This window comes from Equus quagga, chromosome 1 (genome assembly GCF_021613505.1).
Source record: "Equus quagga isolate Etosha38 chromosome 1, UCLA_HA_Equagga_1.0, whole genome shotgun sequence".
In the NCBI taxonomy this organism is placed as follows: Eukaryota; Metazoa; Chordata; class Mammalia; order Perissodactyla; family Equidae; genus Equus; species Equus quagga.
In genome coordinates, this window is record NC_060267.1 from 97,146,370 (window position 1) to 97,163,035 (window position 16,666).

General features: G+C 51.7%; 1 protein-coding gene across 1 annotated transcript in view; it reads left to right on the top strand.

Annotated features, from left to right (window-relative positions):
* Nucleotides 1–16,666, top strand: part of CACNA1B (calcium voltage-gated channel subunit alpha1 B) — a 195,973-nt gene that overhangs the window by 61,292 nt on the left and 118,015 nt on the right. The window contains exons 8-12 of the mRNA XM_046647936.1: nucleotides 1,224–1,339; nucleotides 2,034–2,090; nucleotides 3,259–3,348; nucleotides 7,305–7,514; nucleotides 12,120–12,232. Of these exons, the coding sequence (XP_046503892.1) occupies nucleotides 1,224–1,339; nucleotides 2,034–2,090; nucleotides 3,259–3,348; nucleotides 7,305–7,514; nucleotides 12,120–12,232 (586 nt within the window). The remainder of the gene's footprint in view (nucleotides 1–1,223; nucleotides 1,340–2,033; nucleotides 2,091–3,258; nucleotides 3,349–7,304; nucleotides 7,515–12,119; nucleotides 12,233–16,666) is intronic.

The following is a 16,666-nucleotide window of genomic DNA, read 5'->3' on the forward strand; positions in this document are numbered from 1 at the left end:
GCAGAAGATCTCTCTCCTGCTCATCATGAGCCTGAGGTTTGGTTAAGGGGGCTACATGGACTCCAGAAGGTTTTCCTTTTGTCTCTAGCCTGCCCTGGTCCAGTCCTTTCTCCCCCTGCTCCTATCTGTCCCTCTTCCTTCTAGCAATGGCTTTGGGTCTGAACTCGAAGAAGAAACAGAGGGAGAGAAAAAGAGCAAGAGTTCTGCAGGCTTCCAGAAGTATAAGGGCTGAGAAGGCAGGGTCTTGCAGGCAGATGATTCTTGTAGGGAATTCTTCTCCAGGAGCCCTCCGTAGGATGACAGATGACAGGGTTGGCAATCAGAGGGTGCATGCCTCTGTTGATGCAAATAATCCATAACCAATCTATAAATGAAAATTGGGGTGAGTTTATTCTGAGCCAAATGTGAGGACCATATAGCCCAGGGCCTTCCTTCCCCAAGGAAGGAAGGGCATCAAAGAAGTAGGGGGGTTATATACCCCTGTAGATAACCTGTATATAACTACAGAGTGGTTATATACCCTCAAAGAGCACGTTTCACATATGATTGAAATGTCCCTTTTACAATAGTCACGAGACTGCCCTGTCAGCACAGCAATTGATGGACACAGCAGGTAGTAGATCTGCTATTTCGGTGGACACAGCACACAGCAGGTCTGTTGTCTAGAGCTAGGTGGTCACAGATGGGCACAGCAATCAGTTCCTAGCCTAGGGAGAGATGCTCATCCTTAAGGAAATGCCACTGTGGGGGAAGTTCCATCTTTATCTTAAGGGCATTTTTTTCTTGCCATAGGAAATGCTTAAAGCGGATAAACAATGCATGCTCAATGACCTCGGCAGCCCCTTTTGGAAAAACAAAGTCAGGCCAAATTAGGTTTACTCCAAATGGCTTCCTTATATATTCCAGTATGTCCTATTGCTTACCGTTTATTTGTCACCTAGGTCTGCTCTAGGCAGAGGGGTGTGGAATTGTCCCTGCCCTCTGGAGCCTCCTCTCTGGGGACTGAGGGAGGAGTGAGGAGGGGGTTCACCTGGGCCTTCTGAGTGCTCAGGTTAGAAGTGTCCAGGGTTGGGGGGCTCACCTGGAAGGGTAACCCACGGCCTACATCTCCTGTCCCAGCCTCCTCTGGGTTCCCTTTTCCTCTGGGCGGCACACCTGTGGGGCCTGCCTGTGTGTTCACACTCACCTGGTCTGCTTACTGTCCCGGCCCCTGCACATTACAGAGAGTTTGCCAAGGAACGTGAGAGGGTGGAGAACCGCCGGGCCTTCCTGAAGCTCCGCCGGCAGCAGCAGATTGAGCGGGAACTCAATGGGTACCTGGAGTGGATCTTCAAGGCTGGTGAGGACCAGGAGGAGCCTGCTCCCATGTGCCCGGTCTGGTCATTGTCAGTTCCCTCTCCTCGAGTTCCCTCAGGCTGCCGGGCAGGGTCCCCTGGCCCTGGGGTGGATGAGACCAGTCTAGCAGTGGAGAGCTGAGATATTCTGAAAGGGCTTTGTAGTGAAGAGGGGCTTCTCTCCAGCTCACCCAAGGTCCTGACGCCAGGCAGCCATGTGGTCTGGGGACGCTGGCCTTTTCTTGGAGAATTCATGCATGGTCCAGCCTAGAGCTACTTCTACTCTTCCCTTAACCTGAGCCCCTTCTTCCCCCTGGCTCTGGGCTCCGTCAGGCCTGGAGTTTCTGACTCCCCTCCTCTGGCTCCGGGCCAGCACTCTTTCCTGCGTGTGGGGCACCTGCTCATGTGCCTTCTCAGTGATGAACTTGCCTCGTGGGAGGCTGCTCTCAGGGATGGTGATTGTGAGTGGGAACAAGCCAGGCCCTCATCACAGGCACTGTCTGTGGGACACATAGAGGGTGTCTGTCTTGGTAGAAAAAGCTCAGCCATGGGCCCCGTAGGCTTCTGGAGTGTAAGGGCTGAGAAGGCAGGGTCTTGCGGGTAGAGGTGCATCTTTGTCCTGCTGTGTTCCTGGAGGATAAACCCTGGTCAGGGCTGGGCACAGGAAGGCTCCGACCTGAGGCTATGTCTCACTCACAGAGGAAGTCATGCTGGCTGAGGAGGACAAGAACGCGGAGGAGAAGTCCCCTCTGGATGGTAGGTGACTGTTGTTAGCACTCTTTGCCTAACAAGAGAGCTTTGATGTGCATGCTTGCACGTGTGATGCAGGATGCTCTCTTCCATGTCAGGCACGTGCACATCCATCACATTAACACACAGGTCTGGGCAGAGCCCGTTCTGGAGGGAGACTGTGTGATGGTCAGCTGCATGCTCCTGGTGAGCTGCTTGCCATGGACCAGACGGGATGGAACTGGCAGTGGGCTCAGACAGCACAGCCATGCCCACCAAGGTCTCAGCCCAGGAGTCAGAAGAGCCTGTGCTCACAGCATGGGGGACCCAAGAGCTGTGTTGTCCAACATGGCAGCTGACTGTGACTGTGTACGTGTACCCATAAGTACATTACAATGAAATGAAAGTCAAAATCCAGTTCCTCAGTCTCATTCCTCACATTTCAAGTGCTCAAGAACCAGGTGGGGCTAGTGGCTCCCATTCTCATCAGTCATGGAAAGTTCTGTTGGACAGCACTGCGTCTAGAAAATTTAAAGCTGCAGGTTTAAACTAAGCTGTATCTGTCCACAGGGCTCAGGGTGATACTGTTCCCACATTGCCATGGAATGACTCCTTGTACAACTTAGGGCCACTGGGGCAGGGGTGAGGGCCAGCATAGCTGTGGTCACTGGCCCTGGCCACCAGCATAGCCTCATGTCAGGAGGGCTGCCCTCTCTTCACACCCACTGCTGAGAACAGGGCCAGACAGCATGGCCACACTTGCCCTGGTCTCAGCTTGCCCATACCTGGGACTCTGAGCAAGGCTGTGCTGGCCCTTCTGCAGACCTGACCTGATCTCTTTGGTCTCACCTGGCCTCGGAGTGTGTCTGCTAGGGCTGCCTTACCCCACATGGACATTTCCTGGTCTCCCTGGTAGCCAGGCCTTCCCCACTGACATCATTGTGGAGAGAAGAAAAAGGAGACCTACCCTCAAAATTCCTCGTCCCTTTTGCTCTGAGGACCAAGAGGGGCCTGTGGGGGCTGGGAATTGTCCTGCCTCCCTCAGCTTCAGCTTCAGGATAGCAGATCAGGGAAGGCTCCTAGTCACTGGGAGGATAATCTCATCCTCAGCTGAAGGGCACCCCCAGCCCTGAGGCAGGTCAGCCTAGGGCTCTGGCTCATGCATTCCCTGTCCCCCACCCTTTGTTTAAAGCAGTGTTGAAGAGAGCAGCCACCAAGAAGAGCCGAAACGACCTGATCCACGCGGAGGAGGGGGAGGACCGGTTTGCAGACCTCTGTGCTGTTGGTGAGTTTCTTTGGGGCCTCCTAGTTCCGTGGGGGCTGTGGCTGGATATAGAATATGCACTCAGCTTCTTCCTTGTCACCCAGGCTTCCAGCCCTCTGGGGCCTCCTCTCTCCTCCTCCACAGCCCACCCCTCTCAGGTAAGCTAGTCTCATGTCCACCCACATCCAAGCTAGCAGGAAGTACAGCGCCCTCCAGTGTGTGCTCAGATTTCTTTCTGAAGGCCAAGCTGGTGGGAGTGGGCTGTGCGTATGGCTCCTGGAAGTTCCTTTTTGCCCAATGCCTCCTGCTTGTTCATTTCAATATACTTCTCTGGCAGCTGGCTGCTCTTGACTCTGCCATCCGCCACATAAACATAGAGCCTCCAGTCACATCCCAAGGCCAGAGTCCTGTGTGTGTCACTGACTCTGGGGGAACTGAAAGTTCTGGCCGTCTCTCTCCTAAGCCCCTGTCTATCTTCCATTTTCCTGGGGCCTGCTGCCTCTGAGACCCTGGCTTCACCCCCTACTTCTCAAACTGTTAAAGGAAAATTCCAGTTAATTTATTAGGCAGAGCCAATTTAGTTCCCTTTCTCTCAGTCTGGTACCAGAAGTGCCCAGGCCTTTTCCCACCAAATGCCCTGTTGTGCATTCTGTGGCAAAGGAGGACTCTGCCCTAGGCCTCCACACTCAGCAGTGTGGGAGAGGGGCCAACAGTTGGCAATGGCAGCTTTTCACTGCAAGGTACCAGGTCAAATCCAGTCTGGACTTCCCTGCTCTCCAGCAGTCTGTGAGTGGATCTGAATTAGAAGATCTGTTTCCCATTACATTGTGACATTTACAGGACAGAACTCTTTAATAAAAGTTATTTGTTTGTGTATGTATGTATGTATTTCTCCATGCTCATCTCAGATAACAAACACATGTGCACACACACACATGTACACACATACACACACACGTACACGTGTGTACAGTTTTGGGGTCTTTTCACATTACAGAAATGATTTCCTACAGATTTTTCTCCTCAATACCTTTTGGAAACCCCTCCCCATCAATTAGTCTAATTCTAATGTGCTCTCACAAATGGCTACATGGTATTCCATAGTATGGATTCACTATAATTTATTTAACTGCTCCCCATTGTTGGCCATTTATTTGTTTTTAGGTTGTTTTTTTTCACCATAAAAAATGCTTCCGAAAAACATCCTGTAAACGTCTGTCCCTCGTTAGCAGTGCTTTTGCCTCTGTGGGATCCGTCCCCAGAGCAGGGCTGCTGAGGAAGGACTCCCTTTGTACCTTCCAGGGTTGCCTCCATTCTGCTTTCCAGAAGGGCTGGGACTCACATCCCACTGACAGTGCAAGAAAACATTTACCTTCATCCTGTGAGATGTTGCAGCTACTTTTGACTTTTGCCAGTTTGAGGCCAATTTGACAATTATAAAGTGGTACTTCACTGGGACTATAGTTCTCATTTCATTCACCGCTAGTGATTTTGGACCTCTTTCTGGATGTTTGTTTTCCGTTTGAATTTGGCTTTGGTGACTCTTCGTATCCCCTGTCCATTTTTCTAGTGGGTTGTTTGTATTGGTTAAGAGACCAATGTATGTTGTGGATCTGAATTTCATTATAATTTTTTTCAAATTGATCATATGAGTGTTATTTTTAAGTAGTTCCCTCTATTCCTATTTTACTTAGAGTTTTTATTCTGATTTTGTAAAATGAATTGGAGAATATTTTTAAAAATCTCTTTGCATGGCTTGGAATAATTTAAATAACACCTAAATGATCTGTTCTTTAAAGGTAAGATAAAACTGTGAACTCATCTAGTTAAAAAATAAAAAGAACTTGGACCGGTTTTATGAATTATTCTTTGTTAGGAAATCTTCTATTTTCTTGGCTTTTCAAACTTATTTCTATAGGGCTGCATATAGTGTTCTCCCATAATTCTTTTAATTTCTCCTGTATTCAGTCATTTGATTGTTTATTCACTCAACAAATATTTACCAAGTGCTCCTCATGTGCCAGTCAGTGTTCGAGGCATTTGGGCTGTAACACTGAATACAACAGTGAAGCCTCTTCATATCCTGGAGTTTCTGTTTCAGTGGGGGCATCAGACAACAAACAAGATGACAAAATACCCAGCATGTCAGTGCCCTGTGTGAAAAAGAGAAAAAAGTAGAGACAGGAGGGGGCTTGAAGGGTCTGGGTTGTTGGGATTTTAAATAGAATGGCCATATAAGGCCTCAGGAGGAAGATTGCCTTTGAGTAAAGAGTTGAAAGAAGTGAGGAAGTCAGCCCAAGGGACACCAGAGGTTTTGCTGAATAAGCCAGCTCTGACTAACTGGCAGTGGCTGGTGTCTGGATGTGGATTGGGAGGCTGTGTCCTGGCTTAGCCAGGAGGAGGGCTGTGATGGAACAGTGTCTCCCATGGGTATGGAGGGGGTATGGCATCTAGAGTGCCGGGAATCTGCCATTAGGACCCTATGAGGTCCCCCAGAGGACTTGCTGATGGACACTATCCTCTGGACCCCTCCTTCTGTGTCTGGGGCTGTCTGTGACAGTGTCTTCCTGCCTGATGCAGCTGCTCAGCTTGTAGACAATTCTCTCCAAAGGCCTTGGGGCCTGTCATCATTTCAGTGAATCCAAGAAAACACCAGCCCACTGATGCTCTTAGTGTGCCACTGAGAGTCTGGGTGTGCACATGCACACACACGTGCAAATACACACGACATCACATAACACACATGCTCACACACACTTCATACCACTACCCAGGCACCCAATACCCAAGCCCGGATGTTCAATGCTGACTGGGTTTGAACACTCAGAGGCACACACACGCCCAAGTCTTACTGCACAAACTAGAGAAACCCCGATGCAGGCACAGGTGTGTGGCAGAGACACAAAGAGCTCCCAACAGACAAAGCCAGACTCTGCACACACACACTCAGAACCTCCAAGCACCCGGGAAGTCTGCTCACTCATTTGTCAGGTAGTACGAGGGGTCTGGTGGTGAAAGAGCATGTGGCCCCTGTCCCCACAGGGCTCACAGCCTGGTCTGGGAGTCAGACACAGAACAGGTCAAGAAACCAATACGGTGGCAGGTGGTGTGAGGTTATGATTATTGTTGGGGGGCTGAAGACGCTATTTTAGGTGGAGTGCCCAGAGAAGGGCGCTTTGTGAGGTGACATTGAAGCCGAGACACAAAGCCGAGAAGGAGCCTGTTGTAGGAAAGAGGCCAGCCGAGGGAAGCATTTCATGCTTAGGTCAAGGCAAAGCAGAGGTGGTGTGTGTGCGGAAGTGAGAGAAGCCATTGGGTGTGGGTGGTGAATAGGGGAGAGGAGCAGCTCTATGGGTAAAGTTTCCAGAGAGTGAGTATTTGGGGCTTTGTGGGCCATACTTACATCTGCTGCTGTACCAGGACAGCAGCCATGGACCAGATGCAAACAAAGGAGCTTGGCTGTGTTCCAGTAAAGCAACTTAAAAACAGGCCAGTGGTTGCAGACTCTTGAGTTAAAGAGAGAAAGAGGACCAGATGAGATAGGATTCACATGCCTCATGGCAGAACTGGGATGGCCTGGGAGCACTGGGGCTGTGCTCCTAGAAGATGCCAGGGGCGCTAGGGTCAGAGACCAGTTCCAACCCAGGTCTCCCATCCAGCGCCCAGTAACAGTGGAGACCACCAAGGCTCTCGGTCCCCTCATCTATGAGACGTGGGCAGGGCCAGGACCCGCTGCAGGGAGGTGCGGGGGTAATTAGCACCACGTCAATAGCAGGTCAGACGCATATGGTGCCTGTAATCAGAAATGGGGCCTAGTCAGGCCCAGGCTGGGGACAAGCGTCTTTGAAGGTGTGTTTATGGAGGGAGATGCTTGGGCTGGGGGAAGCGTATCCATGGGGCACATCTCGGTGTAAGGAGAGTCTGTCCTTGGGCCCACTGGTCCCCACACGTCCTCAGTGAGTCCCCTGTCCCCCCAGGATCCCCCTTCGCTCGTGCCAGCCTCAAGAGCGGGAAGACAGAGAGCTCGTCGTACTTCCGTAGGAAGGAGAAGATGTTCCGGTTCTTCATCCGGCGCATGGTGAAGGCGCAGAGCTTCTACTGGGTGGTGCTGTGCGTGGTGGCCCTGAACACAGTGTGTGTGGCCATGGTGCACTACAACCAGCCGCAGCGGCTCACCACGGCGCTGTGTATGTAGATGCGGCCCGGGCCTCCCCCTCACCTCTTCCTGAACCACCTCTGGTCTGAAGCCTGGAAATCCTGGTCCACAGCCTTTTGCCTTGGAATGTCCTGGGTAGGACCCCTGCACTGACCAAAGTGCCCCCACAGGCCTGGTCAGGTCCCAGGGGCCTCTGCTGGCGGCCGGGGCTGCACCCAGGGCCTGAGCTTCCCATCCTAGGGCTGTGCAGCCTCTGCCAACCTGGGCACCGGCTCCGGGAAGCCCAGCTGATCTGGCTAGACCCCTATCCATTGGTGTAGTGTGAAATGAGCGAGGGGTCTGGGTGCCCTGGGGAGGAAGTTTGTGGGATGACCAGGCACAAGGCAGGCCAGCTGGATCTGTGTCCTCCCTTGTAATGGCTTCAGACCTGTGGACCAGGGGACTTAGCTCCTCAGCTTCTCGTTCCAGTCTTCCATGAGGCTGCAGCTCCTGCCTGGGGTCCTGAGGAGATAGTCCTGACTTCTAGGGCTCTCCCAGGGCTCTTTTGGCTATTTTTGTTTTTGTTTTTGTTTTGATTGGTTGAATCTAGGTGTGTCCATGACTAGGGCTGACTTACAGTGCTGTGTCCATGAGCCTTAGGACAGGCCACAAGGATCTGAGTCATGACTTGTCTTGGCCCTGGCTACAGCACCAAGGAGGTGAAGAAAAGATAAGTGGGGTGGTTGGGGCTCCTTGCCCCTCTCCAGGGACCAGGGCTGACACTCCAAGACTGACTCTTTGTACACTAGGGCTCTGCAAGCCACATGGAGCTTAAAATCTTGGTATGTTGTCTTACCTCACAAGTGCTCTAAAGACAGACTCCACTAACGATTACTGTCCTGTGGTCAGTGCTTCTGCCTTTCTCTTCCTCAGGGTCAGCTTCCCTCGCCTGCCTGGGGTCTGTGGCTCACCTGGAGACAGGGCCTTTTTTGGGCTCCCACAAGGGTCTCGCCATCTCCTTGGGAGCCCTGTGTGCCTGAAACCATCTGAGGTGCCCAAGAGAGCCTTTTCTCCAGAGAAGAACCCTCCTAGCGGGCTAGCCATACTCCCCTCTGTTGGACCGCTGAGCCTGGTCGGGTTAGACCAGGAGTCTAGGCAGCTCCTGAAGGGATCTTATGAGCTATAGACCCTGACAGCTGCACAGCCACTTGAAAATGTGGGTGGGAGTGGCTGTGTTGGGGGTGGTACTCTAGGCTACAGTTTCCCAGACTTGTGCTGAAATCAATTACTTATACAATGGAAAGGGCAAAGAGGCAGCAGAAGCAAAAGGGGCCCAGGGTGCTTCAGGCAGACAGCCTGGCACAGGCTCTGTGAGGAGTGTGAAAGTGAAGGAGCAGCTTGTGTGCACTAAACTGCCCCCTCTGGCCCCTGATTCATGTGTCCTGGGACCCGTAGTTTGAAGTGTTGGGACTTTGCTTGGGACCGAGCTCAGTATCTCCCTTGAGTCCTCAGGCTAAAATTTCCCCACCCTTGGGGGTTGTTTGGGGATTAGGGAGACTGGGCTTCCTCCTGACTCAGTGGCATGCAGCTGCTCCGTGGGGCTTCCTAGCTAGGCCTTTCTTCCCATGAAAGAAGCTGGTGGTGCCCACTCGTTCTTGTGGTTCCTCCTTGTTTCCTGGGGATTTGCCCCTGGAATGGGCAGAGGGCAATCTGCATGGCCTGATCGCATGTCTAATGTGCAGGAGCTCAAGGCTGGAGGTGCCCAGCAGCTGGGCGAGGCTACAGGCGTCCCTGGCCAGGAATCTGCCCCCTTGCTGCTTTTTCTTCTTTGTGGTTTCCTGGGAATTTCTGAATTCATTGGCATCACCGAGGGAAAATTGCTAGAGGGAGACGTGGGTATATGCTGGGTCTGGACAGTCTGCGCAGTGCCCCAGGCTCTATCCTTGACAGCTGGGTGGAGCTGAGGGAGGCTGATCCAACAAGGTAGGGCAGGCCTTGCAAGAGGCAGAGGCAGAGGTAGGAGGGGTCCCTGCCAGGACCAGCTTCACTGGAGGTCCCTGTGGGGCCCTGGCCTGAGGCTGGCTGCCCTGCGAGGAGTGGGTTCTGTGCATCTCAGCTGTCTGTCCAGCAGGGACTCACCCCTGATGCTCTACCAGGACCCCTGAGGCTGAGGCTTGAGTGGTGACAGAAGGATGGGAGTGGCTGCTGTGCTCAAGTACACAGCTGGCTCTTGGGCCTCATCATCCTGTGAGCCCCCCTGGCCTCACAAGACAGGCTTGACCCCCTCCCCTCTGTCCCTCTGTTCCCGTAACACACTGTCCCCTTAGTATAATACAAAACCCTGTTGAAATGGTCTGCCTCTGCTCCCTGTCAGCCTTGCAGGCCCAGAGAGGTCAAGTCTGTCTCTCGTGCCAGCTCCTAGCAACATCATGCCTGCTAGTGGAATGAGTGATTCAGGAATGAATGAGCGAACACTCTTTCTTGGCCTCAGAGGGAGGCTGAGCACATGAATGAGGGTGTCTCTTCCTTGGGAGAGTGAGTACCAGGCAGGCAGGATGTAGGGGAATTTCTGCATCAAGTTACTTCCTTTCTCTGAAGAAGTTGCGCTTTGGGCAATTCCTGTACTTGTTCCTTGCAGTGTTCTCCCTTTGGTCTCCTGGGGAGCAAGATGAGTACCTGGGCAGCTTCAGCTCCAAGGCCTGGTGTGTGGGTTGCTGTAAGTCCCGTCTCTGTGGCCTCTCCTCCCATGGCCTGAGCTCCTTTTGTGGGGAGCCCCGAGGTGCAGAGGCAGAGTGCCTTTGTGACCTCATGTGGAGGGGCTATGGGGCTCAGTGGCCAGGAGCCTTGGGTCTTTCCAGGTTGCTGGGGCATTCGAGCTGGACTTGGGGCAGTGCACATCTTTCCCACCACCCCTCATACCTACGGGTCAGCACAGCCAGGACCAGGTGTTGGGCAGTCAGGCAGTGTCAGGCCTGGCTGGGGTGGATTCTTCTTCCCTAGGTGGTTCCTGCCTGAGGGTCAGCAGGCATCCATGCCTCTGACACTGGCCTCCTGACTTCTCCATGGAAGCTGCTTTGCCTTTTCATTACTCATCCCATGTCCAGCTTGGGTGCCCTGGTGATTTTTTGGCTGACTTCAGAGGCCAGGCTTGCTGTGGGTGAGTTGCTCTCAGGAACTGGTTGTCCATGTACTCAGGCCATAGAAGGAGAGTCCCCTGCCTGAGACCTTCTTGGGCCATACACACCATTGTGTGCCTGTCTGTGTGGGCAGTGGAGCTGGTGTCTCTGCTCGTTCAGTGTCTGGGCTGCTGCAGCTCTACCCCTGGCTGAGGCTGCTGGATCTGTGCAGCACAGCAGTTGCTGTGGAGGAAGGCAGATTTCAGGGTGCCTAGGGATGGCTGGAGGTGTTTTATTAGGAGCTGCTTGAGGTCCAGTCTCCCAACCAGTCTGGATGTCAGAGATCCTGGCAGCGCTGGACTGGTGACTGCCCAGTGACTGGACTCTCAGAAGCTTACCCTTCACTCCTTCCCTGTGGCCCTCCATGGTGGGCTCTGCCCTGGGTTCTGAGCTGCTTCCTTGGCCCCTACTTCTCTGGGGTCAAAGGCCACAGAACCTTTGGCTTACTGTAGGAAATAATGAGCTGATTTCAGCTCCGTGTTTTGGGAGGAAAATCAAAGACAATGACCTTGATCTGATGTCTGGAATTCCTGGTTAGGCCAGTGGCTGAGCCCAGCTGCATCTCCTGCTGTCTGTGGCTTCGTACAGCTTCTGAAATGTTATTTCTTGCTCTAACTCAACTTTCTGCTCAGGCTAGGTTAGGGGTAGTGCCTATGTGCCTCAAATTCCCAGCACAGTCCTCAGCTCCAGTGTGGCCTCCCTTTAGTCCTGAGGCCCTTCAGGGTCATCACGGCCAGTGGCGGGAGTCCTGGGCTGAGGGAGGCCCTGCTTGCTGCTGCTGCTTGCTGGGGCCTGGCTTGTGGGAAGGTGAAGGTACCCACAGAAGCCTCTGTGTGACTCACAAACAGAGCTATGAGGTGGTGTCCCTGAGGTCCCCAGCAAGCATCAGTGCCTCCTGGGAGCCTCGTACTAGCTGCATCTAGGGATGCTTGGGTGGCAGAGAAGCTCACTATTTAGTGGGGTGAACCTGTGAACAAAGTTGAAACCACATATGGTGCTGTGGGGGTCCTGAGGAGGGGTGTTAGGGAAGTCCTCGTGGACAGACAGATTCTGAGGAGGAGGCTGAGGGACTCCCCCTGAAGCAGGCTGAAGGCAGAAGGACTGGCCCAAGGCTGTCCAGCTTCTCCGTAGGGGATGGCAGCTCTCTGCCTGACAGCTCCAGACCTCCCTCTGGGGGGGTACCCTGTGACCCCAGAACTCACTCCTGAGCCCAGTCCCAGGAGCTCACCTCCTGCTGAGCCTTCCTCTGTATCCCACAGGCACTGGGCACTCACCACCTTTCATAGTGGAATGAGCATCCCTCTGCATCCCTTCTGTTTGTTATTCCTGTCCTGGGCTGAGATTTCAGAGCTCAGGGGACACAGACCAGGCCTGAGGGCTCAATCCTAGAAAAGCCCAGAGGTCTGGTGTCCTCCAGTCTGGGCTGGAGCCAGGTGGGAGGAGGCCGTGAGCTAATCCCCTTCTTCTCCGGCTTCTCCTAGACTTTGCAGAGTTTGTTTTCCTGGGTCTCTTCCTCACAGAGATGTCCCTGAAGATGTATGGCCTGGGGCCCAGAAGCTACTTTCGGTCTTCCTTCAACTGCTTCGATTTTGGGGTGAGTGAGACACCTCATCGGGGATTCTTGCTGAGGGTACAGGTGGGTCTAGCTGTATCCTTGTTGGAGAGCACACACAGCCCCTCCCCACTATGCTGTACCCGGTGTGAGCTGCATCTGTGGAGCGGGACCCAGGGAATTGAGGGGACTGTAATCCTATGTGGGTCAGAAAGGCTGCCTGTAGACAGGGAGGTGCCGTTGGCAGAGGGGAGGCCATCCTGGTCAGGCCCTGACAGATGGGGTGCCAACTGCAGGCTATTCCACACCCACAGGACACCCTCCTTCCCTCCCCTGACCCTGTCTGTGGAATCTCAAGATCGACTGAAGGCTCTTTGGCCCCCTTTGTGCTTGGTACAACAATCTTTTAAATGTGTTGCTGTCCCATGGAGGGCTCAGTCTTTCCCCAGCAAAGCTCAAGGGGGCTGTGGCCCTGATCCCCCACTGTCCCCCACATCTGGTCCTGGGCAGGCTTGGGCACCTGCACCAGAGCTTCCAGGGGATGACTGACAGGCCATGGTGGTCCAGCCCTCCTTGTAGGGGTTTCAGGGAGCAATGGGCCTGGCCTGGGTCCCTTCACCAACCTCTTGTAGGTCAGGGAAGCCTTTCAGGTGGGTGTTTCTGAGGCTCGCTGTGAAAGAGCACAGGGCTGAGGCCGTGTGGAGGATCACTTCCCTAGACACAGCAGAGCATGCAGGATACTTCCCTGGTGCCGAGTCCACAGCCTGGGGACATGGTGCTGTTAACGCCTGCCCAGAGGCCAAGTTCTGACCCACTGGAGGCTCCAAATGAGAAGGTGAAGTGCCACAGCCCAAGGAAGGAGTCCCTGTGGAGCTCTCAGTGGCCAGGGAGGGAAGCTGGACCTAGGTAGAAGTAAAACTTCAGCTTAAAAATTCAGTTTAACTTTTTCTCTCATTAGCACTGCAGCCCAGTTGACAGAACGTTGTTTCTGTGACTTTGCTAAATCCTCACAATAACTCACTTTGTAGATGAGTAGCTGGAGACATGTGATGGCCCAAGACTGCCCAGCTAGTTTGCAAGGCAGTCAGTGCTGGAACCCAGGCTTGCTGACCCCAGGTAGCGGTTTACATCAGGCCATGCTGCCTGATCTCTGTGGGGACGGAAAGGTGGTGGCTGCCCAGTGTACTCTCTGAGACATAGACACCTGTGATTTTAATAGACCGCTGGAAGGAAACCAACTCTTTTGATCCTTTTCCTTCTTAGTTACAAAGAAAGGCTTTAGTACACACAGGCAGAGAGAACTCAAAGAGGTGAGGAAATTTCAGAGATATGTTAATCTTTTAAATGTGTTCCAGTCTAAACTAACTGGATCCCAGGACATGGGAATAATCTCCACAGAAACTAAAAAATTATTCCAAAACTTAGCAGCTAAAACAACAAGTGTCTGTTATCTCACCATTTCTTGGGGCCAGGAATGCAGGTATGGTGTAGCTGGCTACCTGGACCCAGGGTCTCTCATGAGGTTAAAGTCCAGCTGGTAACTGGGCACGTGGTCAGTCCAGGGCTTGATTAGGACTGGGGAATTTGCTTTCAAGCTCGTCACAGGGCTGCTGATAGGACTCAGAAGATCAGCTTCCAAGCTGGCCTTGGTTCCTGGTCACATGGGCCTCTGCACAGGATGCTTGAGCGTCCTCATATCATGGCTGCTTGTGAGCTGAGAGCGAGAACTGAGAGTACCCAACAGAAGCTACCGAAACCCAGTCTCAGAGGAGAGAACCCATCAGTTTTGCCATATTATATTTGTTAGGAGTGAGTCATAGACCCAGCCCACATTTCCTGGGGGCATATTACACAAGGATATGAACACCAGGAGGCAGGGATCATTGGGAGCCATCTTAAAGGCCCACCGCAGTCTGCCCTCTGGCCCTAATGATTCTTATCCTTCCTAATGTAAAATACACTCACCCCCTCCCAATTCCCCAGAGTCTCATTCCATTACAGCATTACCTCAAAGGCCAGAATCTCATCATCCAAATCAGGCCTGGATGTAGTTGAGGCTCCTTTGGTCTAGTTCGTTAAGTATGGCTCCTGCTGTTTCTCTGAATCTGTAGACTTGTGAAACTAAAGAGACAAGTTATCCCTCCACACACCCAGCAGGCAGAGATGGAACAGGCATAGGATAACTGCTATAGACATTTCTGTTCAAAAAGGGACAGTGGGACACATAAGAGAGCCACCATCCATAGCAATTCTGGAACCCAGCTGTGCAATGTTGGGAATTCGTGATGAGTTCTATGGACTTGGAAAGCCCTCTGGGCATTGACTTTGCCCTCTGTGTCACTTTCCTTTTTTGTGAAGGGTAGCACATATTCTCAGCTGAGCACTTTCCTCAGCCTGCTTCCGACTAGTGGAATGTGGGGAATCCAGAAGGCTATTTTTGTTTTGTGCTGTCTCTTTCCCTTTCAACTAAGCTGGTGATGTTTCTGCAAATGGGAGTCTTTTAAGAACTTTATGGGTATGTTGTGAATCTTCTTGGCATTTGCTCCGTTAGCCAAAAGCTGTAACCACAGCTCTCGTAGAGATTAACCCTTCTCTGCCTGTATTCCTGCTGAGATGACTGAGATCAACACACTTTAGTGTCCTGGAGGACTTGCCACTTCATTGAGCTGTTTTTCGAGGCACACCCTCAAGCTTTTTGAAGGTCCTGCAAATGTGACTGAGTAGTGCTCTGAGAGCCCACCTTTGATCTTTTGGGGATCTTAAAAGTCACAGTCATGCCCTTGGCTTCATCTTTAGACCATGCCATTTCTTAGTTTTGGTATCATTTGCTATCTGGGAAATTGAGCATTTCCAAAACTAGTTAAGTCTTGCCTTCTTTTTATTTAACAGCACTTTCCTCAGTTTTTCTCCTCTCACATTTGACTATAAGTAGCAAGAAGACACCAGGTGTGTCTTCAGCACCCTGCTTGGAAATCTTCTCAGCTAGATCTCCCAGTTGATTAAGCACATTTTTCACTTTTTGCTTAACTGCAGGCAACAGTGTGGCTAAACTTTCTGCCAATACACAACAAGACTCCCTTCCTTTAGTTTCCTATGATTCTTCTCACTTTCCTGCAGACCCCTATGTGCAGCATCCTCAGAGTCCAAAATTCTATGAATACTGTGTTCAGAGCACTTCAGGCTTTCACTAATATGCTGCTCAATGCCCATTCTCTGGTCCAAAGCCATTCCCACATTTTAGGTTTTTATTACACAGCACTTCACTTCTGTTTCCAAAATCTGTATTGGTTTTTCTTGCTGTGTAACAAATTACCCCAAAGCTTGGTGGCGTAAAGCAACAAACATTTATTATCTCTCATTTTGTTGGGTTAGAAATCAGGGTGTAAACTTAACTGGGTGTCCCTGGGTCAAAGTCTCTCATGAGGTTGCAGTCACCATAGGTTTATTTGGGGCTAAAGAACTTACTTCTAAGCTCATACTCAAGGCTGTTGACAGGCCTCAGAAAGTCAGCTTCCAGGCTTACTCACATGGTTGCTGGCAGGCCTCTACTCCTGGTCATGTGGGCCTCTCCACAGGCTGCCCTAGTGTCGTCACAACACTGCAGCTGGTGATCCAAGAGAAAGCCAAGAGTGCTGAGAGGGTACCACTGTCTTTTTATAACCTAATCTCCGAGGTGATGTCCCTTCACTTTTGTCATATTCTATTTGCTAGAAGTGAGTTACTAGGTCCAACTCATCCTCAAGGGGACGGGATTATACAAGGGCATGAACACCAAGCAATGGGGACCATTGGGGCCATCTTAGAGGCCACCTACATCATCAACCAATGGGAACAGATTCTGAGGATTAATGGAAAATAGGAGAGATGCTGGAAGACTGATAAGGAGAAGAAAGTAGCTTTAGAAAACTACAGTCTTCAGCCCTGGGCAAACATGTGGGTGCTGTGTGAGTGCTGAGAAAAATTGGTGGTGGTGGTCAGGGTCCCCCAGAACAGATTGTGGCAAGCTTGTCCCATTTGTTGTACTGCAAGGGTTATAACAGGTACTGCAGCAATTGGTATATCTAGACATCAGCAGGACATCCGCTATTCCCTGAATGATGTCTTTGTGTTCAAGGTGGAGAAATATGCAGCAGATGGCTGTGCGTTTGGGGTGACTCATAACTGGTGCAACCGCCAAACCAGACCTGCAGCTTAATGGGCCAATATTAACTGTAGGAGAGTCTCCAGTGATGTACCAAGACCTTTGTCCCGGCAAATTCACCATTTTCTTGGTGAGAATGTTCATGTTAAGCTGATCAGGAAATGACTGAAACCTTGGATAATGATTGAGCTAAGTGCAGTAAAATGGAATTTAAGCGATTAATACTTGACATTTGAGTTTCCCACACCAATTGCAGAAGTTGGGTTAGAGGAAATGAGAATTAGCCACACACATAAGAGGACATGGGCACTCATGCTGACTATAAGCCCAGGGTG